Source organism: Genypterus blacodes, unplaced genomic scaffold (genome assembly GCF_046128005.1).
Source record: "Genypterus blacodes isolate CSIRO-AG114 ecotype Tasmania unplaced genomic scaffold, CSIRO-AGI_Gbla_v1 ptg000064l_1, whole genome shotgun sequence".
Taxonomy (NCBI): Eukaryota; Metazoa; Chordata; class Actinopteri; order Ophidiiformes; family Ophidiidae; genus Genypterus; species Genypterus blacodes.
In genome coordinates, this window is record NW_027466876.1 from 3,412,173 (window position 1) to 3,435,889 (window position 23,717).

Here is a 23,717-nt window from a genome sequence, read left to right on the forward strand (position 1 = left end):
AACCATGAGTTTGACATTATTACTGTAACTTTAAACCCCAGTCACCTAGGATACATTTTAGATTTTTTTTTGTTTAGTCATTTTAAATCCCTGGTCATGACAGGTATGTGCCCCCCTGCACCATATTAGCCTCGCGTTTTCAATGCAGTTTGGGTTTTGAACGTATCTTCATTTCAGCCATTTACTCCAGCGCTCATCCTCTGCACGGCTGACGGGTGAAATTAGTTGAGAGATGGACCTAAAGAGACACGACATGTTTCCTCCTTGGCTGCCAGCACACACACCTGTTCCCAATCAGGTTGAATCGAGAAGGGGCTGAAGGGAGCTCGCTCAGCTGCAAGCTTTACATCCAGATATTGCGAAAGGTTTCAGCTAGTTTCCAAAATAATGGCTTCAGTGTGCGTTTCCATCAACAAATGTATTCTGAATCAAATGGCATTTCATAATTAAGTGTGCCAATGCCTTATGGCAGTTTCCTCGCTGGTTCCCAACTATGATGCCATGTATGGTGTTGTTGTGAGGTATGACATGCCAGAAGGGTCACCAGATTCAAACCAAATGTTCTGAATACATGGAATAAGTTCTAGACCCCCAGGTCACGTGGTCAAATAGATCGCATTCTTTAAATTTAGAGGTCTTCTGAAGGAGCAAAGACTGCAACCTCCAGTACATTCATGCTACCATTTCTGTCTGCACTGAATTTCACACAATATATATGGCTTGTTGCTTATTTTAAGTACGATGGGAAGGCAGCTGAGGAAACACGTGCAGAGATAGTTTATTCCAATGAAACGTCTGAAAAATGCTAACTCAAATCCACACCAATTCATGAAATAGATTTACTGTCATTGCAATAGAATCGGAATTCTAACTTTGATGTAAATGGTGTTGCTGGGTGCCGTCAGCAGAGGTTACAGCCTCATTCTTACATCATTTAGAAATATGACACATTGCTGACAAAGTTTGAAGCTGTTTCTCTTTTTTATGATCAATATTGGGAACAGCACTTTGAGTTTGAACAAGGGGGAAAAAAGCTGTTAAAGCCGTAGAACGTTTGGGCCTTTGCTGAAAATCTCTTCCTCTACTATCCTTACATGCCCTGCAGTAGTCTCCCACATAACAAATGGCTGTGTAATACACTGCACAGATGAACATCATTGAACCACTCACTGCACAGTGATGGATCTGGAGGGACTGGGCGCCTTTCAAGCTCTCAAATCTAAAACTCTGACTCCCTACTTTCCCTAGGGATCCTTTCAGGGTAATCAGTCATTCTGCTATCTTGCACCTAGTTGATGGAAACAGTGCCTGGACTCATACAAACCAAGTATAATAGAAATTCTTCCAGAACTGTAAGTACAAAAAGGAAGCACAAGAACACCTAAGTGGAAATATTGACTGCATGAGTGTCATCAATTGGAATGTAAAAGTTACATGGGCAAAATACCAAAAGGAGAGCGTCAGTGGCTGGAGTGTGTTATGTGGACTCTAATGAAGCTGTATTGGCAGAGATTAGATTAGTTTAAAGGAAGGGAGAGGTCCCTTTCACTCACATGACGAAAGCTCTGGCAACATGACCAAGTCTGTCCCGCAGAGCTAAACCCGCGTGTGACCATTTTGGAACGGTACCACGGCCTCACACGCCGACCGCAAGACTGCCAAACACATCTCTTAAAGTCTCACACCTGCACCTAATAAGGGAAATATCTTCAAGGCCTCAGTGTTAAAGTAGCACATAGATCAGCCAACTCTAATGTGGAGCTCTTCACCCACTTGGCCCCTCAAGTTAGATGTAACTCATATTTAATACTGCGAGCACCATTTGACCTATGGACGACTTTTGCTACACTCAGCATTCTCCGCTCGTAAAGCCTTGCAACTCCGTCTTTCCTCTTTTGCAGCCTGTTAGCCATCTGGGAGGGACCGAAAAAGGCTCCAGCCAGTGAATTACATCAGCTATGATGTCATTCTTTAGACTCTCAATGCAACGACGCACTCACACCCCTGAAACAAGCAAAAGACACACGCACGAGAGCGGACACACTTCCTTTGATAAACCTTACTGCTGCTAAAGACGTGCGAGAAGCTCAGATAAGGATATTTAAATAATATAACTTTACTGTTGCACATATGATGACAGAGGGAGAGAGAGTTTTGCCAGATTCGAACTACAATGGAAAGGGTAACGCCTTTCTTCTCTTTATGAGAGCAGCATCTTTGTTTCTCACAAAGCTGCAGCTGTGCATAATATTTATTCAGTCCCTTTCTGTCTAATAACCTGGTGTAAACTCTGTATTCCTTCGCCACAGGCTGTCAGTACATCCTCAGCCCGTCTGGCACCGAAACAGGCCTAACATGAATTATTTACATAAATATATTTGAGCTGGGTCATGTTTTATACATATCAGAGTGGTTCCAAAGAGTACATGCACACTTGATTTCCTCCCTCTGTCCCTCCTTTCAACAGAACACAAAGACCAAAAGCAATGGTCTGAGCTCGGATTAGGAGCGAGGCTGTTTTGGACATTTTCCATTCTTATTTACCCGGATAATATTTTCATGATATGACCAATAGCCTAAATTTAAGTGCAACTTGTCTTGGTCGCCCTACTGCTTATGTCACACTTCTATTCTTGAATCATCTGCTCTCTTGTTCCTGTTTTATTTTGTTGTACTCACCTCTCCTCATTTCCTGCCCTTGTGTGTTTCCCACCTGTGCAACTGTTTGCCACGCCCTGATTAGGTTCACCTGTTCCTGATTGGCCTCACCTGTTCCTCATCATCGCCAAATTGACTTTAAAATAATTGTACATAATCATTTTCTGCACTTTAATAACTTTAACTGTATAATTTTACATTAATTGATTGGAAAAATGAATTTATTTGAGATGTAAAAATGAGCTGCTCATGTAGGTGGTTGGTCACCTCTTTTGTTTACAGCTGTATTTCAGACAGTAACATGACTACACACAGTGAGTGCGGTGTCCTATTCTAAGCAGCTTTACACAGTGAACCAGGCAGCCATTGTGTGGGTGTGGAGTTTCACCACTGGGCTGGTTCTGCAACGTAAACACTCTGGTATAGCTGATAGAGAGATAATGGTTGTGTGTTTGTCTAAGTGTCCCCTAGCGCAATTTTGTGTTTTTTCATGCATTACTCTTTGATGTGCAGCTTGTCCTTTGCTGTTTTTCATTGTTATCAGAGAGATTCCTCCTCTCTTCCTGTCTCCCACAATGCATCACAGTCTTTATCAGGCTCCATGTTGGGCACATCAGTGGTGGGATGAGTACCCCTCAATACCCTCTACCCTCCTATCGTCTCTCTTTTGTATTGTCCACCTCCCTTCCTTCCACTCCCTGACAGTCCTTTCATCTGTAGCCTTGACCGTTCCTCCCAGCTTCATTTGTTTTCTGTTGAACAAGCTTTGTTTTTCATGAGGTTCTCCAATAATTGATCAGTTGTACTCGTGTAAAGAGCAGGATGACCTGTAGGCCTCTAGCAATACTTAAACGACATTTTCAGATGTATAGTCTATTTTCTGTAGTCCTAATCAGTGAATAAGTTGTGTTATGCTCCACTCTCAGACCAGAAACACCTGGTTAGGGGAGCAAGACAAAATAAATCACAATATGTTTTCTTATAATCATTCATGTGATTTCTACACACATGTATTCATGTCTGACAGGCATGTATGATTTATAGGTGGTATAGTGTATTTATGTACTGTAAGGTGTCTAGACAGAAACTTTTGGGTGCCTCCTACAGATTCCCATAACCCCTGTATGTATGCGGACCCACTTACATGTCCAAAACTCAGAACTACACATCAGACATAACTCTGGCCTTAGGTGAGACAATAAACATTAGACGGCCGCAGACTTTACGTACAACAGAATAAACATACAGACTCAATTTAGACAAACTGTGTTTGAATAAGCTCCCTACACTTTCTGAATGTAATATCCCCTTCACATCACAGATATGTTTAGTTTCATCTTCCTTCTGTTTCTTCTAGCACCTGTCTCTACAAATACTGTATATTTCTATAGTGTAGAGAAACGCTGTAGTGCTTGTTCTCTTAGTAAATAGGTTGTGTAATATATGCATTAAAAGCGCATTTATTCTAAAAGATACAGGAAACTGGAAATGAGGATTATTTTGGTTCCAACAACAACGCCGTATTGTTGGGTGTCGTACTTAGTTCCTAATTTTGTATGGAGACAGCCATATAGTTGTAAGTTCAGGCTACATCAATTCATCCCCAAACTATAATAATGTATTAACTTTGAGTATTTTGTAGGATTTCTTCACTTCTCTGATGGGGTTAGGATTCTTGTCGAAACAGGGGTGGGGGTGAAAGAGCTGCATGATTTAAGCATACTGTATTTTCCGAGCACGTTAATACTTCTGATTATATTTGGAGGGCAGATATGATCAATGAAATTAGACTGAGATGAGCCTGAAGTACATTCTACCATCATACATTTTACACACAAATGATAAAACCCTTTTTAGGGGAAGTATTTTGGCCTGTAAATCTGCATGTAATGTATGTATGTACGTATATACCCTATAGAAAACGTACCATCACCAGTTTACATAAAGACTTGGTGTTGTGTAAGTGAAAACAGCTGATTCAGTGTTTGCAGTGTCTATTTGTGCCTCCTTAAGTGCACCAAAGTGAAGCATTCCACACAGGTTAAATCTGGGGTTCCCCCTCCTTCTCTGTCATATATTTCTCCACAGAACTAATTAACTTACAATTCATGTCCACAGAAGCAACTATTTCAACAACTGGATTAGCCTGTAGGGGTCTACATACCACGTCAACTCACACACTGTATCTGTGCTGTAAAGAACATATAGGGTTACTTTATAAACAGACAGAATCGCTTCATTAAATAGCTTATTAAGCAGGTTATTTGACAGAGCGGTATGTGACATATCTCCATGTTTTATGTAGTATAGAGTTACTCCTCCCTGCGAGCAATAACATATTATGAAGTGCGCAGGTTGCTTTGTGCGGGGCCCAGGTCATGGCCTGCTAAATATTTAGTGAGGGTGTGCACGCCCCTGCAGCCCTCCCAGATTGATGGAGACACATTGGAAACAGCAAAGACAATAAACAAACTGTGGCTCGGAGATAGGAGGTCACTGCAGCAGATGGACAGCGCAGGTTGGTGCACATGTTCATTTACACGGCAGCCATGGGAAAATAATTTCAAAGGCAGAGGTAAAGGCCAATGATTCGCTCAGATACTGATTTACAAAATGTTTCATCCTTCATTCTCAAATTGCAGACACAGGTATGTATACTGAGACGAAAAGATTTGGGCATCAGACCACTAATTTAGAGAGACAGCATGTGTGGTATGAGTGTGTGTGTGGCGTGTGTGTGTGTGTGTGTGTGTTGGAGGGGAGTCCTTTGTGCAAAACCGATGTAGGTGTCCCCTATGTGTTGACAGAGAGATTAGTTTAGGATCAAGCGGATCTTGCAGAGTCGCGCAGACATCGGCAGACAAGAATCTGGAGAGAACACAGGCATTCACTCTGAAAAACGACCTCACACAAACACAAGCTTACCTTCTGCCACCACTGAAGAAACAGTAGAAAATCCCAGACACAAACACACACAAACACTCCCCTCACCAACAACAAGACCAGCTCCCACAGGCACACACTGTAAATAAACAGAACAGACAGCATTTGACACGTGCACACACCTTCTGCCAGCGTGTCGTCCTCTGAGTGTCCGTTCAGACTGGTCATGCTGGAAATCTGTCCGTTCTTCTGCAGAGCCTAAAGAAGAGATAGAGAAATGATTTAGTGAGATTCTTTACTTTTTTTAGAGTTTAAATCCTGATCATTGCAATATAAAGTCACATTTCATCAGCATGTAGTGACACACGGGCGATAACTGTGCTGCTTCAGGCTTTTAACCTCAAAGTGTTTGACCATTTCAAAAGAATGATACATCCTCTTTAAAAACACACCAAAACTGTAAACGTTCCCATTCTACCACAATCCACTGGATTGTACAGGTGTGCCTAATAAACTGGTAGTCCGGTGCACTATGAGTGTGTAAACAGCACACAGGTAAACTGACTGCAGCCTTATCAGTGGATCTTGGTCCTCACAGAGCTTCTTTTTTTGGCAGGAACCAGCTCCTACTGACAGCCGTACAATGGCGGGCAGGCCCGAGCTTTGTCTGTTCGGACCAGGGGAGAGGGAACCAGAGCCTCCCCACAGAGCTGCTAATCTAACTAATGGACACCTCCGGCTCCGTTCCCACCCGCCCAAAACTCCTTTAGGAAAGCCCTGAAAAATGACACTACAGAGGGGACAACTCTGCTGTGGACAGGCTGGAGGGAAGTACAAAAAGACGGGAAACAGAGGGACGAAAGTGAGAAGAGGAGGATGGAAGGAGGGGGAGCTGAGTATTGGGCAACGCGAAAAGTGCTGCCCCACGCGGTTTTGGTTAGCCCTTGGGAGGAAGACTGGGAACACCAACGGACAGAAGAGATGTGTGTGTTCCATTGGAAACACACAAAAACGGAGACTATGGATTACAATGCTTAGAAGTTGAAGTGTGTTGTGTTTTTCCAAAGCCAAATCTCAATTTTGAAGCGGAAATTGGAATTATAATCAAAGATGTGGATGACTCTCATGACCTTGGAGAAAATTCCAGGCTGAAATAATGACTGTTTTTCCGTTACACATACACACACAAGCCCACACACACACATAGACACACACATGCGTGGCTAGTGGTGTCATTTATGTCCCTTTAAAGCCTCTGGAAGCTCTCATCAGATTTGGTGTGTGAGCCAGCAGCTGACCTCACGACCCGCAGTGACCCCGCCCTTCTCTGGTCTACCTCATGACTGGCATTCCCAGCATTCCTTGCCCTCTTCAACCAAAGATTCCACAGATCACGGGCAAACCCACTAACACCTGCCCTGGTTTACCCCCCCTGACTCTTCACTGTCTGTCCCAAAGTTACCTCATCCAGCTCTTCTCACCCCCACAAGAAGCCACGCCCGAGTCAGAACGCCACTGCTATCATCTCAGCATGGTTTAAAAAAAAGGAAGGAAGGCTGTCGGAGGGTAGGCGGAAGTGTTTGGGATGACTGGAATGCTTCAGATGTGGATGAATGAGCAGCTTTGGCAAAAATACACACCAGCATATGTGCATTTATGTAGACGTGTAAGACGTGTAATGGTGATGGTAAAGCTACTCGTGTGCTGTTGAGGTACTCCTGGTGTATGTTTGGTGAGGGTGCAAACACAGTTGGCTCTCAATCTGACCTTCCGCATACCAGGTGGCGTTATTACATTCGCACAACGGTGAAGGCTCCAAGGAGGTGATTGGTCACATGAACCCAAATGTTGCACCTCTTTGTCGGTTTTGTTGGAATAAGACCGTAACTACATTAAATTAGTTGGATTGGATATATATCTGTCTGTCTGTGTGTGTGTCTGTATGTGTAGGTAGTGTGGCTTCCTGATTACCACTGACTGATCTCATCAACCCCCCAAATTTCACAGTAGCAAAAGGTGCTATGCTAATACGACTGAAGCATAATGAGGCTTTGAACATCTCACCTTGTTGTAACCGTTGGTAACATTTATTTAGCAATTCTTCGGTAACCAAATAAAGGTTGTGGAAAGAGTCAAAGTCGACCCAAAGAGATTACTGAGCGTGTGTGCGGATAAGAATTCCAGCTTCTGTTTTATCTTCTGAATGAACTGAAGCTGAACTGAGCCCTGACCTGGTACAGTAACACAGAGGGTCACCGCTGAATTCCCAGACAGTGTGTGTTGACGATTCACTGCCAGTTGTGCATTTTTGAACTCTGCGTGGTCAAAAAAACAAACAAAAAAACATGCATCAAATTATACGCTTGGTCCCCACGTTGCCACACAGACATTAAGACAAACGTAGAATCACTACACGAGTCCACAAAGGACCGGCTGCATAGCTTTAACTCAACAAAACAACAGAGAAAAACTGTTTTTGGTCTTTTACATTGCCTGTATTCACTAATTCAGTTTTGTGCATGCATGAGTGTGTGTACATACAGTATGTTTAGGTAGTAGCCTAATGTGAAACCCCTTAAATAAGAACACAAAGCCTCGGAAGACGTTCAACCTCTTTGCATACAGCCTCTTTCAGCTCTATTTGCTTGTTTTCGTCTTCATTAATCACAAGAGGCAGCAATTGAGTCCTCACAAAGGATGATTGTCTCTCCTCTCTCTCTCTGTGGACTCATTTGCTTGAGTGTTTACACACCCATTAGGTGGTTGTTGGCCTGCAGAACTACTCTGCCACTTGATGCCATGGTACACTTGATACGAAGTAAAAGTGTTAGGTCAAACAGACAAGTCGTGCAAGGGCGAAAACCACTGTCACGGTCGTGTATTTTGTTCCTCTCTACATCTGGTACCTCCCCTTGGTTGTCTTCAATCTATATTTGTTGAAAACACCCAGAAAATTATCTATCTTCCTTCCTACTTCCTACTCGGGGAGGAAATCCTTTCAAAACACAGGAAATTACGGCCGTAACATTTTTTTCTCATGAGCCGACAAATGATGAAGCACACACTCGTTCACGTTCCTGATTTCATGACACAGAGCTGAACTTTGGGCACAATGATCCAGAGTTCGTGAACAGAGACACGATCAGGTCAAAGTGGAAGTCAGATAAGATGGCAACGATTTGTCACCTGTAGCCCACTCCACATCATCTTCTGACACACTCAAAGCAATCGTAACAGATCAGAGCCCCAGTGGAGGAGATTGAACTCTCCCCTTCTTCCGACTGATTTCCTGCACTCACTTTTATTCCTTAATTTGCCTTTAATTCTTATTCCCTCTTATCTGCCTCCACTTTTCTTTTCTTTCTGTATTTTAAATCTCTGCACTCAAAAGCAGAGCCAGACGGGGCCAGGAGAGAGACGACCTGCTGTCTCCTAAATCACTCAACAAAGGGCCAGCCAAGGAGATTTATAGCCCTTAAAACCAAACACGTAGAGCAGGGCAGAGGCGAGGGAAGCTAATGGAAGAGAGCAGGACGAGGCAGCTGGCAAAATACAAGGACGATAATAAGGATGTAGAAAGGGCTTTGGTGACGTGCAAATCGGATTTACACAACAGGTTTGTCTCTATTATGGTAGTAAATACACATAAAATGAGTAGTGGCAGTGAGCAACATGAAGAAAACCAACTTTGTCTTGTCTGACTCAATGGTGGAGGCAATGTTCGAAATCTACCGCGTTCGCACCTTTTTGGGAATGCCCCACACCGGAAGCACATCCTCTCAGACTGGGAGGTCCTGGTTTAGTAATGAGGGGATTATAGGAATGCAAAATCCTTGCTGTACAAAAAGCAGATATCAGGTACAGTCAGTCTTATCAGGAGAGCCTTCCCCAGGAAATGACCACCATTGTATAACAATGACACAGAAAGAGAAGTCATGAATATGTGCCTGCTGAAGAAGCACACAGAACAATAAAACCTTAACGATGAAACTGCTGAGGTAAAACAGCGACTCGTAGCAAAGGTCACATCATGGACGAGTCTGTGGTCCAGGTGCGTTCAGGTTGAGAACCTTTCTGTAGTTGGGTAACATCAGATATCACGTTTTTATTTCTTCTCAAGAGCACAGCGCCAGAGAGATAACAGGTTAAAGACTCTCTGTGGGGTCGTAGCTCCGTCGTGACAGTTAACCTCCTGACTTCTGACCTCCAAGGTGTGGATAGAGTCTCAGAGCGAAGGAGGAGGAAAGGGGGGGATGCCGCTGTTGCAGAGGGAATGGAGAGTGGAAAGATAAAGACTGGGGGAGAAGAGGAGGAGGTGAAAGCAAGAGATGCAGAGATAGAGAGCAGGACATAAAATAAGAGAAGCAGCCAGCCAGCCAGCCAGCACACGGAGAGGAGAGGAGAGGAGAGGAGAGGAGAGGAGAGGAGAGGAGAAGGGAGGAGAGTGAAAATATGAACGCACCAGGGGAGTGATTCATATTAATGGCATGTTTTTACATTCAGTCAATCATCCCCTTGGAGCCAGACCTATAGATCAGGCACATCATTTAGAAGTGTTTGTTTTAATTTCACAGAGAGGATGGAGTTTGGCTTTTAGGGATTGTTTGGTCTCTGCCAAAAAGCTTAGACAATAAAGTAAATGAAAGTCTGTTGGAATCATCCACTTAAATGTTTCCCTCCCCCCAGGGAGCTTTTAGCCACTAGAGGTGCTATGGAGCAACTTAGTCGGAGTTTATTGGTTTGTTACATATCTTAGAATGCTAACCTAATGTCCTCATATGCTCATCTATCCTCAGAGGCATGTCAATCAAATGTGCGAGTGCTCGGCCATGTCAGGGAGGATGTAAACAACCGCGCTGATGCATCGTACGCCATCAACAGAAGCAAGGAGGACGCAAGTTTCCAGGCGACTACACTGTAGTGACCATGTCTGCCTCCCTCGCTCCCCCGACCCCACTCCCTCTTCCCCGTTTCCCTTCATGTCTCCTCACCCCTGCCGGCCCCCAATCTATTATCCCTGACCCCCACATTCAGTACATACCAAAGATCAAAGCCTGACAAGACCCCTGAAGAACACTCTCACTGTCTCCACACGATCCATTAACTCTGCTGCTCAGGTGCTGAGGCCGCGCTCCTGTGCCCATGTGTGTATACCTGCGCTTGTGTTTATGTGTGTGTGGGGGCCAGACAGCAGAGCAATAACGGACGAGTCTTAGATTAGATCACAAGACGGACAGACGGAGTTTCCATATGTTCAGTGCTCAAGAACGGCATTAAAGTATTGATTTACAAACACATTAGCGACTGATTTCACTTGAAGAAGCTGATTTCCTCCATCATCTTAATGTAGTCAAAAGTTTCAAAGCACGTGAAAACATTTATACATCATTTTTAAAGTTTCTTCTCCATGTTGCTCCTAGTTACGAGTAACCCCGAGTTCCGATAAAAAAGGCAAGATCTTTGGAAACGATTTCTTTACTTTGTTCTTTGTTTGTTACTTTGCTTCAAACTGCACCAATCCTGCTTTAAGAGCTGAAATGTTCCTGAATCGCCAATGTTACATACTACAGCTCATAAAAACATACGAGACAGTTAGTTTATACAAACATAACGCACAGCAAATGGACGTCTTTGCCTACAGACATACGGGTGGATCAATCCCAAACAGCTGTGTATTACTTCTCCTCTTCCCTTTTGTGTTTGTCCTCTGGCATCCCCTCTTTCATTCCAGCCTTCCAGTCCTCTTCAACTGTATACACAGCGCAGGTTTACATTTAAATTCCAACTGTGTGATCTTATTTATGATGGCATTAATAAGAAGAGCCATCTGTTGAAGCTATCTGAGGGTCCAGTCTACATTGGCACACAGGCGGTCACAAGATACGCTGTATATGGAAAATCTCTCTTACTCTTTACGTTAATGTGTGTGTGTGTGTGTGTGTGTGTATGGAAGTGTCGCTGCCAGCTTTCCTATTAGCTTATCTCAGTAAATGGCTGAAAGTTGGACGGCGTCACGGCAGACAGAACTGACTGCGTGGGCTCGCAGAGGAATGTTTCAAATCTGCACACAATCCCATAACATTGAAAATGACCTGCAAGACCTTACTCAGGTCAGACTTGACAATCCACACAAGAAGCCACTGAGAAAGTATGGAAGTTCTTCAGTGTGTGTGTTTGCGTGCTGGGCCTGTGTGAGATCTGAGCCTTGTTCACACACGTGATGTGATGTAACCTAACTGGATTATACGAGAGGAACACTGAATTGAATAAAAGACACAACAAAAGAACAAGTGAAGACAAGAGCTGTCTCGTTTACACACACCTGTTATTTACCAAACGCTCCTCTACTCCTTCTACCTACATCAGTGCATCTCTTCCTCCTCTCTGACCTCTGTCCGGTCTCCATACCTCCCACGACTTTGTCTGTTTTTCATCGCCTCCGTCCCTTCATCCTAACAACTGCTGTGCCGATGCCAACCGAGCCAAACAACAACAACAGCTTGGTTGCGGGGAAAAGGAAGGACCCCCCAGGACAGGATTTAAAAAAAAATCTAACCCAAGGCTGGCCAGCAATTGACCCCAGGCGCTTGCCTCTCTCACTGGGTTGAAATAACAAATCTAGCCCCTCCACCGCTCCCCCCCCCCCCGTCATGACTCCTAAATTATCTCCGAGCCGCGATAAGGATCTCGGCTCTGGAGTCATCCGTGACAAAGATGACGAGCGGTTCAAGGCGGCGTCTGGCGAACATACGCACACTCGGGGCGCATGGCTTCAATTTGCGAGACACTTAAACCAGACGTTGATAATATACTTCTTCAGTTCCTGCAGTTACTCTCTGGTATTATTACATGTATGGCGTGAGTTTTGACGAGGCAGCGACAGCTTTGATTTCTCTCAAGAGGAAAGGAACTGTTTCCAAAATGATGTATCCTAAGACAGTTTAATGGCAGAACATCAGTACGTGTCGGTCATATTATTTTGATTTTAAAAGCTCGCTGATAGCAACATGGACAGAAATGTGTTATGTCTGCTGCTCGGGGTTAATCTACAACATTACGACAATTGGGGCGAATTGAAACCGGACTATTTTGGCCGTTAAGAGAAGTTTATTGGTTTTTCTCACGCTGATGTTATCGCGCAATAATATGAGACATGTGAAAGAAATCAGATCTGTTTACTCGACACTACAAGCGGCTCCACAGTGGAACTCGCCCTCTCTTCGCGACACACACACTCGTCCGCTTAACAGAGTTGAGGCAGAGCGGACTTTGGTCTGCTAATAGAATAAAGGAGTCTAAACAGGCACATGTTAGTTCATTGTATCTTGTTGTCATGATGATCCTAATGCGGATTAGTCATAATGAAATCAATATAGAAATCTGATCAGATCAACCTATTTGCACCCAAGCATCATAAGACGCCATTGAAATGAAACAACTCCTGTTTCTAAATGCGTTGAGGCTGTATCCAATATTTTTTTTATGCCTTTCTTAAACTTGCTGCTCAGGTGCTGTGGGACCTTCGGAAGGTTCTCAAGGTCCTCAAACCTCATGATTGTCAATGATTGATTAGGTTCCATATTAAATGTGAGAATCTTTATAATCTAAATATTTTTCAGGCGTGATCTGACCCTCCTTTTTGTTTTCCAGGTCAGTGTTTGTGACTGTAATGCGGTGGTGTTTGTGTGTGTGATATACGAGTTAACACAGTAAATCACAGAAGACAGAAGCTGCGCCGCCCCGCATGAGTCTGCTGAGCAAGAGAGCAGCTGCAGTCAAGCAGTGATTCACTGTGTGTCCTTCAAATGGCCCACCTCCCTCCCACACACACACACACACTAAAACACACACGCGCGCGCACATGTTGACGTCACACATCTTCTACTGTGCTTTGGGAGCAGATAGTGCTGCATCAGGACCAGCGCTGATGAAAAATGGATGTGTGTGTGTTTGTGTGTGTGTGTGTGTGCAGGAGAGAGAGAGAGAGAGAGAGTGAGAGCAGAGGGGGTGAGTCAGAAGGAAAGGGTGAACGAGTGCAAGGCAGAGGGGGAGAGGGAGGGAATGAGCAGCATACTATGAATAATAAAGGATTTTGTGTCCTTGGGCCCTGAAAGTACCGGAAGGAGGACGAAGATGCTCTGATTCTTCTTCTTCGTCTTCTTCTTAAGCTTTAGGAATGGACTATAATGGTAAGGTATGGTTTCAGACTGGGCAATCATCAAATATCACGCAAAGGAATGTAGAGAGAGAGAGAGAGAGAGAGAGAGAGAGAGAGAGAGAGATGACAGGGGCCAAAGGAGGAAGCCGATGAACGAAAAGAGGGATGGAGGGGGAGCAAGTCCCTAGAGACGCATGATGTCGCGTCTCATCATCAAATATCAAGCAAAGGAATGTAGAGGTAGAGAGAGAGAGAGAGAGAGAGAGAGAGAGAAGAGAGAGAGAGATGACAGGGGCCAAAGGAGGACAACGATAAACGAAAAGAGGGATGGAGGGGGAGCAAGTCCCCAGAGACGCATGATGTCGCGTCTCTGGTAAAGGGTTATTTTGAGCCAAGTGTTGGCATAGCGACAGGAGGAGGGACTCAGCTCCCCTCTGCAAAATGCTGACCTGAAAAAATAACACATCACAATCATCCACTAGCAAAAGGGAACACACACACACACACACACGGCTGTCATCTGAGAGTCCTCATTTCACCACAAAACCCACAACTTTACACACAGAGGACTATCAGAGATTTACTGATTTACATGCTGACCATCCATCCAGTTCACCCTTGACATCCATCCATCTATTGATCCATACCCCCAATCATCCAATCATCCATCCTTCTATTGATCATCCACTCGTCCCAGTCGTCAGCCGACCAACCGACCATCCATCCATTCATCTATACATCTATCATCCTGCCCCATCCATCCATCCATCCATCATGGGTTTCCCTGCTAGAGGAGAAACAGTTTGTTGTTGTTTGTTACATTTTATCTGTTCAGTAACAGTGAAAGAACACTTGTGCGTGTGTGCGCTTGTGTGTGTGTGTATTAGGTAACGAAGAACTGGAGCTCTTTTGTTCCTCTCACCCAATTTGTCCCCATTAATTAATCACTAATTTGATCAAGCGTAGGAAACAATGTACCCCCAAAAATGGCTTCAATACAAACACGTAAACACAACGTCCAAAGAGATGAAACACTGAAGAAGCTTACATAATATGTGTAAATCTTTTTTTTTGAATCTCACATTTGCAATCTTTCACACTTGTCTAACAGATTTAATCCCTGTTTTTCTTTGGGGTTACACAGAGAAATATTACACGTGAGGCTGTCAGACAGATTGTTTTAGTTTCCCTGGCAGCTCTGCAGAGCTCCCGGCTCATTTTTCAAGCTCATTTATCCATTAAATTGCTTAAACTAGAGCAGGACTCCTAACTTAATAACTTTATACGCTAAATATAAATAAGCACAGAAAACAGAGCTCAACCAGTACCTGGGAAACACACTTGGCATTTTCTTATAATTGGATCATAATTATGTTATGGAACATTGTGTTCAAACCTCATTATTTTGATCTCTTAGAGAATGAAGAAAAATTGCAGGTTTCTTTGACGTCTCTGTGTAATGAGGTTATAGATTATGACATTATATCCTAATGCCCCTCTGGGTTCAAACACTGCATTAGCTTGGAGAGATAATGTGGACCTGTCATACATTCACTTAAGAAGACAGCCTATACACACACTCTGACTTTAAGAGCTCTTATGCATCTGAGCGCCTTTGCAGCTTCGAGGGACGTCAAAGAGATGATGAAACGTTTGGATCTGATTTCAAACGTACAGATCCACTTTGTGCGCCACATACTGGACACGTGCAAGCGGCGATGAGCTCGAAAGGTGCAGGTGCGAGGAAAGATTGCCCCTCCCTGAGCCTCTAAGGAGGCGTCGTCCTGTGGCGTGAACGTATGACCGAACGGCCCCACTGGGACTCTTTCAGCTGCTCTGTCCAAATCCATCATTATGATTAGAGGCTCTGCCACCACAACGTCCTCACTTAGCACCTGCTTTATTTACCGCTTTTGCATTTTGCACCCTCATGTAAACAGAAGAGCCGAATCATCACAGGCCTGTTCACATCCAGACAACGAAATTACAGGTCGACATTTTGCAATTGTACAGAGAATTCTATCCATGTTTGTTGTTATCAGATGTGCTGCTTGTGTGACACTATAGCTCGTCTTGTTTATGAGCACCTGGAACTTTCAAAAGCTTTTTGCAGTAATTTGCCCAAAAAGTGCTATGGATGCATATTTATTGAATGATTATTATGACACTCAACCGTCTTGTTGACTAATTTTTATGTCTCTGTATCGTGCAGAATTCCCAGAAAAGCCTCCTTGTTAAACAAAATGCAACACTCTTCACCATTGTTTAGATAACTGTGTGAAATGCACAGCAGGGCTTTGGTTCGTCATCTCACACACACTACGTCTCACTCCGCAAACTGTAAGTGAGTTACGTTTGTCGGCTGACTCTGTTTTCTAACTTGATTAGTGGAGTTAGAGCTTCTCCTCCCCCAAGCAGGAACTCATTGAATCCTCCTGCCTGTTTCGTTTCCTCTGATTGATCATAAAACCCGCCGTGATATCAGTCCGACTGCTGGGCCGCAAAGCAGAACCTGACCGCTGATTATCCGCTTTATATTTGTTGGATGTTTGGATAGTCTGCAGCAGCAAACAGAGGCCAGCGGGGACGTTTTACGATCTCAAAGAGAGCATGTGTTTAGATTTGCCGTTCATGTAAACAAATGTGCTGATTAATAGTTTATCTTGGCCGGTTTGTTATTCTACACCGAGACTGAGAAAGAAATCAGATGACTGTAAATATTTAGTGTGTGTGTCTGTTTGTTTTACAGGTCAATATTTGACATTCCTTTAAGTTTCTGTCTCTGGCTTTATCTCATTTCACAATTTTGTTTTATATATAATTTTTGTAGTTCACTGGTCTCTGCTGCTTTATCTGATTCAGCTTTGCTCACATTCATCTTAAAGTATTCTATATTCTTATTACTTTTTATGTGAAATGTTTGATTATGTTGTCACAAGAATATTTTATATCAATATTAATCTCTCTCTCTCTCTCTCTTTCTCTCTCTCTCCCCCATGTCTCGTCTTCCCCTGCCCACACAAACTGCTGCTCCGCCCCTTGCCACCCTCTTCTTGGTCCCTTCCTCTTGTTGTGGGCCGCCGCACACGGAGGCCCCAGGCTTGTCCCCCCCACCCCTCCTCATCCTCAATGGTTCCTCTGTTTGACCCCTTCACCCACCCTCCCTCACCCCCCACTCTTTTCTCTCTTCCTCTCTCTGCTGAACAGAATCATCAGTGTCATCGCAGCGTCTGATCAGCCGCCGCTCGTTACAAAGGAACGCAACGGCCTACGTGACATTATACAGTACGAGACAACGTGCGGTCATTGGAGTCACCTGTTGTTGATATTGACATGTGATACGGGTCCCGTGTCCAAGTTGACGTACGTATGGGTGTGTGTGTGTGTGTGTGTGTGTTTGCTATTGTCTGTGGAAAATAGCATATAACAGAAAGAAGTAAACACATCATGAGTTTGTTGAGACTCTCTGTGTTTTACTCCACTACAGCTGCTGTCTGTATATATGTGTGTGTATCTGTGTGTGTGTGTGTGTGTGTGTGTGTGTGTGTGTGTGTGTGAGAGAGAGAGAGATACTATCACGGACCAACACAAAAGACAAAAATGCTCAAACTTATATCCACACTTATAAAAATTGCTTGTTGAATTAAATTGACAAATAAATCATCAATGAGCCGTTTGTGACAGTAAACACACACACAGCAGCAAAATGATTCAGCATTCAATACCTAACCGCTACTTCTGGGGTCATGAAACAGGACGACTTGAAAGAATTCAGAGTATTTGTGTGTGGTTACTGATAATGTTTACTTTGCTCTGATAAGAAACGTCCCACAGGCTACTGAAAACAGCTTACATGTAGCACTGCAGTAACCCTGATGGGACGACTGCGGGGGGCTAGGGGGGGAGAAAGTGTACGAGGTGGGCGGGGCGGCGGAGAGGAGCATAGCTAAGATTCCTCCGTGGAGTGAGGAGGACATTTTATTAACTGTATATCAAGCAAGAGGACAACACCAGTTTCATCTGAGCACGTACACACACAGACAGACACACACACAGACACACACAGACACTCCCCCCCTCTCTCTCCCCACAACACACCCTCAGCCACAAGCACACTACAATTATCCACTTCAGATGTGTAGCTACAAGTGTACAAGGTCACAGTCAGACTGTTACGTAAACAAGTGTTTCTATTCTACTGTAACAACTTATGGTGTGTGTGAGGATGCTTCAAACCCACTGTACACACACTATAGTCGTTGCGTAATTGTGTTTTTTGATAGGATCGCAGCACATTCTGCGCAGGAATGACACATCTGTAGTGTCCTTCAAATTCTGCCTAAACCAAGGCCGCGTTGCTCGGCTGCATTCCTCCTAAACGAGCGGCTGTGACGTTGAAGAATTGCAAAAGAAGGATTTGTACTTTAGCCCAGATCCTATAATCTCTGCACGAGCTCATCAAATTACAAAGTCCGGTTATCAATGTTGAAATGATTCATGTTAACATAAATCACCATGCGTTGTTGGGGAGAAAACGACAGGATATTCCCGCCTGTAGATAAACCTGACAGTGGAGGCTTTGTGCAGAACAACCTGAACATCCCGTCACAGGTGGTAACACGGGCCTAAGCACACAAACCGTATCTCCTCCACCACGCCGCCACTGGAATCACAAAGCACAATAGGCTCACTCAAAGCCGGCAAGATGTTTTTAAAACGTTTCGTAATCGAAAAAGTTCCTGGCGACGTGACTGAAAGCTTGGGCAGTGTGATGCTTGTGATAACAGCTGGGGTCTCGAAACGAAAACATCCCACACAGATGATGTCAACAACCACACACACACGCACAAACGCACACCAGCATGTGAAAGCCTGAGCACGCGACACACTCCAACACAAGTACAATCCAAAGCCAGACTAAATGTTACACCTTTTTGCTTTGAACAACATCGGCCTCTGTGACATCTGACCTCTGTGGTGACCTTTCAGAAAGAGAGCCAGGCCACAGAATCTGACCCGATAACCTTCTGACAATTAAAAAGGAGAAAAAAAGTCAATAAATCCAATAGGCGTGAACACAGCAGGTGGTGAAATGTACACAGTCATTAGCAGGCGCTTCCCAAATATTCATTCACACACTGCTGGGCAATTTACACAGAGGGCGCAACCTCGGCCTGAGACGACCCGAAGGAAGCCTCTGCAATGACAAACGCATGCTAGCTTTGACCAAGAAGGCTTTTTGTTTTTAAAATATAAACTTGATGAGTAATATTTAAGTCCTGTGTGCTGAAAGTGTCCTAAACTACAAATAAATGAGCCTGTTGGTTTAACGTGTTGGATCTTTGCTGTAAGTCCCCTGATTGGACATCAACATGCGTCTTCCCTCCAAACTCGCTGACAAAGTGTTTTCCCCTTATTGATTATTGATTTATGAAGCTGTAACCAGGAGTGGAGAGGTCAATATGCCTCATTTGACTTCACAGGGCTTTGACATTATGTCTCCCACACATCAGAGAGTCAGATGCATCTGAGAGCACATGACCATCAGCTGACATGCAGCTATTTACTGTAATTACCACAAAATGGACTTTTTATGATTTGTCAGTGTTTTTGAAATTGTGGTTTGTGAATTTATAGTGACTTTTTTTCTCACTTAATGGCATTTCTGTTAGATTTTTTAAAGGTTTTTTAAGGTATTGTAACATAACTGTCCCCTAACCTAGTTATTATTTAAGAATATCAATCAAAATGATAATTGAAAAAGAGAAAAATATAATTAAAGTATCAAAACACACATAACAGGTGTTTCATTGACATTGCCTACACACAATAACATTTTTTGCAATTTTTTAAATTCCAAAAAATATAAATATCAGTTCTATATTTTTATGTGGCAGACAAAACAATATGCAGGTTTGATTGCTGTTTGTTGATGTCCAAGTCAAAGAGGCAAATATACATGATGGTCCTATAAGAGGGTTCCTGAAGGTGACATGAATGCATGAATCAGATGAATGAATGAATGAATGAATGAATGAATGAATGAATCCCTGAGTGCAGCTCGCAGTTTTCCGGTCGCTCTGTGCGCTTGTGCGTCACGCACCGTGTTGCTGGGTGACCCTGAGCCCATGAGCCTGTTTGGCTGTAAATCCCGGAGCTGCTGCGTTTTATTACTGCAGACAAAGACGAGCCCAGTACTCAGCAGAAACACACCGCCGGGCTGCAGCACAGCGGCCATGGGCGATGTGCACAGAATGAGAAGAGGAGGAGGAGGATGAAGAGGAGGAGGAGGACAGGTATGCGTGAACACATCTGACAGCGTTTCAGAGGGAAACTTTGGAAGAAAAGAGGACAGAAACATGAAGAAACACGTACATACACAGGGGTGAAGTCGCCATGGATTCGCGTCGTGTGTTTTAGCGGGACTGTGTGTTCGGTGTTTACCTTGCAGTCCAGCGCGCTGCCCCCCTCCTGCGCCTTCAGCTCTCCGGCTGAAGCTGAGGCTGAGGCTGAGGCTGACGCATCCTCCTGGCTCCTCCCGTCCCGCTGCGCTGAGCTCTCTGCTCCCATGGCCACCAACGAGAACTTGTTCACAATCTTGCGGTTGACAAAATGACGACGGTAGTGTGTAGAGCCGAGCTGGAGAGTCTCACACGGAGAAGAAGAAGAAATCCCAAAGCGTCTAAAGAGAGACGCAGAAGAGGGTCCTGGTGGCAGCTCCGCCTCGGGGTGAAGCCTGGATGTGGAGTGATGAGGTGTATGTGTGTGTGAGAGAGAGAGAGAGGGGGCTAGCAAACTCTTTTAGGACACACACATGCACACACGCACGCACACACACATTCCCTCACGCGGGACCAGGCGCGCCTTGGCACGCCTTGCAGCAGCATCAGAGCGCGAGCGGTGCTGATGGAGGGCAGAGAGGGAGGGGGAGGGGCGGGGGGAGAGGAGAGAGAGAGAGAGAGAGAGAGACATAAAAGAGGTGCAGTAAAATGTTTATTGCACAGATCACAGTTTGTCTTTCACACCACTGAGTTCTGTCCTATAATCAGACTCAGATCACTGTGTGCTGAACGCTTTAACATTCTGTCAGACACACACACACACACACACACACACTCAGAATACTTTGCACTGTAACTGGATTATTTGATAGGTGTTGGATTTTGTTTTCTCTCTAGTGGGGCTAAATTATTAATAAAGGATGCTTTGTCCCTGCTATCTCTCTCTATTTGACACACACACAGAGGTGTCAGGTTTGTACACTGCTAAGCTTATCTGATGGTTGTTGATAGAGTGAAGCTGTAAAAACTCTATAGTATTATATAGTTATTAGTTTAACTGCACATACTTGTGAACTATGATTGTGATGCTTGTTGAGTTCTATCAGGAGTCCATGGGGTCTTGTTGCTCTGTCTCTCTCTCCATCCGTTGGTTAACATTTGGCATGCACACACACACTCTTCCAAAAGGCGATGGCTGGGCTTCCATTCTGCGGCTGTTGCATGCAGCTTTGGTGAAGCCGCTGAATTGAACGACCGCAGTCAATCGCTACACAACAATCCAATTTTGAATCCTCAACATTTTTCAGCCTGGCAGTTTATCCTCTTGGATTTAGTCCCATTTGTCAATTTACATTCAAGCAGAAAATAGCAACTCATATTTCAAACTGTCTTGTAAATGAATTGTGTGCTGAGAAATCAGATCATGTTGGTTTCTGTAAGGGTTAATGGGGTGAAACGCATTGTGGTCATCATTACTGCCCCCTCTTATTGTTTGTGACAACACACACACACACACACACACACACACACACACACACACACACACACACACACACACACACACACACACACACACAGACACACACACACACACACACACACACACACACACACACACACACACACACACACACTAAATGCAGGTTAAGCTTGGTGTCATTTTGTTTGGAATTTTACAATTACAGCCTCAGCACTCAAAGCCAAGTTCATACAGGCCTACAGACTGTGGGTCCCCAGCAATCACAGCTCGCAGGCGCCCAGAGAGCTCATACCTCTGCCAAAGCCGAGCAGGTACCACTCCACCATCACCAATTGAACAGGTTAAACTAAAACAAACAGACTTAATTGTTTTTGTAAGTTTGGTTCCAGTTAGACTGATTCATTCATGATATACTGCGCGGAAAAATAAGCCACGCCCACTTGACCACAAAACAGTTTAAAAAGGGGTTTTCAAGTGGCTGGCTAGCTTCTATTGGTGAGTTTCTAAAGATACCAAATCTCAGTTTTGAGGGGGAATGTAACATAAAATACAAATCATACGTAACGTGACTGATAAGAGGAAATTCTAAGAAGGAATTGCGCACAGTATTTCAAAGGTTAAATAATGTTATCCAATTTTAGCCAGAAAACTCAATCTACTGTCCCCTTCATCTTCTGGAGCCTCAGCACTCCTCTGTGTTATCCAGATTAGTCTCATTGCCGTTTGGGCTTTTGATTTGATAAGACTCCAAGGACATGAGATCAAGGAAACTACTGATACCCTGGCAACGTGCAACCAATACGATGTACTTTACACACATTACACACTGGCTATCATCTTGAAAACACACTAACAAAACCCTAAATATAGTTTCAGTTCTTGCAAAGTTGATCAGATCTCTGCTTAGAAATTTAAAATGTTATGAAAACGCCAGCCTCTATCAACCATACAAATTTGATTCATTCATTAAACTGTTGTGTTGGCGGGTGATCTCAATCATGTGAGCAGACATGATGATGTCATCTGACAGAGGAGGGAGAAGAGAACAAGGCTGTAGGAAGGAGGCTCTCATCATTAACGTAAAAGCCTAAGCGGATGTACCGTGGTCTCTGCTCCATAAAATCATAAGAGCACATTAAAGGCAAAAAGCATGGTCACACACACACACACACACACACGGATCAGTAATGCTTAAAAGACGTTCCCGTCCTCCCATATCTTTACATTCGTTCCAAGGGACAAAAAATGATTCAACCAATGCACAACCTTAGATGTGTTGTACAACTTAAGAGGCACAGTGTGCGTGTGTGTGTGCGCGTCCCTCCCCTCCTCACTCTGCCTGTATTACAACTGACAAGAACGTTCACCGACTGCAAGCTTAGCCGGCGTACATCAGCTGATCACTGTGACATAACGCACCACATTTACCTATTGTCTCTTTAAAGTCAACTGAGCGTGTGCACTAGTTCACACCACACACATGCAGAGGGATCTGTCCTTGGTACTGAAATTAGTCATTCCATCAAAGATAGTAGGAGCCTTAAAAGACGAGAGCTTAACACACAGCGGATCTCATCAGAATACCAGCAAAAACAACTGCGTATTGACAAAGCAAAGTCTTTCCGATACGTTACAAAGCAATGTTGAAGGCCCCTCGTCATGATGTCTGTCATCAGCTCAAAACAAGGTGCTTCAGTCTCTACACACACACACACACACACACCGTCACGTACACTAAATATAATGTTAAAGCGCTGCTGTATGAATGAGTGCATTCCTACAGCTGTGACTGAAAGTGCCAGATCCTGCCCGGTGTGCACACAGAATAACAGACTTAGCAGGTGTGGAATGCCACCTATGACAGGCACACGCATGTGAACACATGTACACAACCCAAACACCCTCTAATGACAGATGCTGCACCCTGGGGTGCATCCTGGGGGCCCATTCTTTGGCTTCCAGGCACATTTCCAACACTGGCACAGTCCCTCTAAAGAACTCGAGCTGCACCTGGATAGAAAAACAGGGGAAAAAGATTAATATTTTAGCTTTAATACGTGTTTATGTGTGTGAGCAGAGGTTTGCTTTAAATAGGACTCATATGGGCGAGTTTGAGAGAGATAGTTGTGGCGGCATCTCCTCGGAAACAACAGGAAAGGAGCTCATGTGTCCAAACAACAGATGGGTTGGACCACCAGCCACCTGTTGGCTGTGAAAACAATCATACACACACACACACACACACACAAAATTACTT

At 44.1% G+C, this 23,717-nt stretch overlaps 1 protein-coding gene across 2 annotated transcripts in view; it reads right to left on the minus strand.

The window, feature by feature from the left end:
• The window catches only part of akap12b (A kinase (PRKA) anchor protein 12b), a 35,436-nt gene extending 14,972 nt beyond the window's left edge, over nt 1-20,464 (minus strand). For both annotated transcript variants that reach the window (XM_076155143.1, XM_076155142.1), the window contains exons 1-2: nt 20,144-20,464; nt 5,724-5,799 (exon numbers count right to left, since the gene is read on the minus strand). In XM_076155143.1, the coding sequence (XP_076011258.1) occupies nt 5,724-5,799; nt 20,144-20,269 (202 nt within the window). In that variant the 5' untranslated portion in view covers nt 20,270-20,464. The remainder of the gene's footprint in view (nt 1-5,723; nt 5,800-20,143) is intronic.
• Between the last annotated feature and the right edge of the window lie 3,253 nt (nt 20,465-23,717).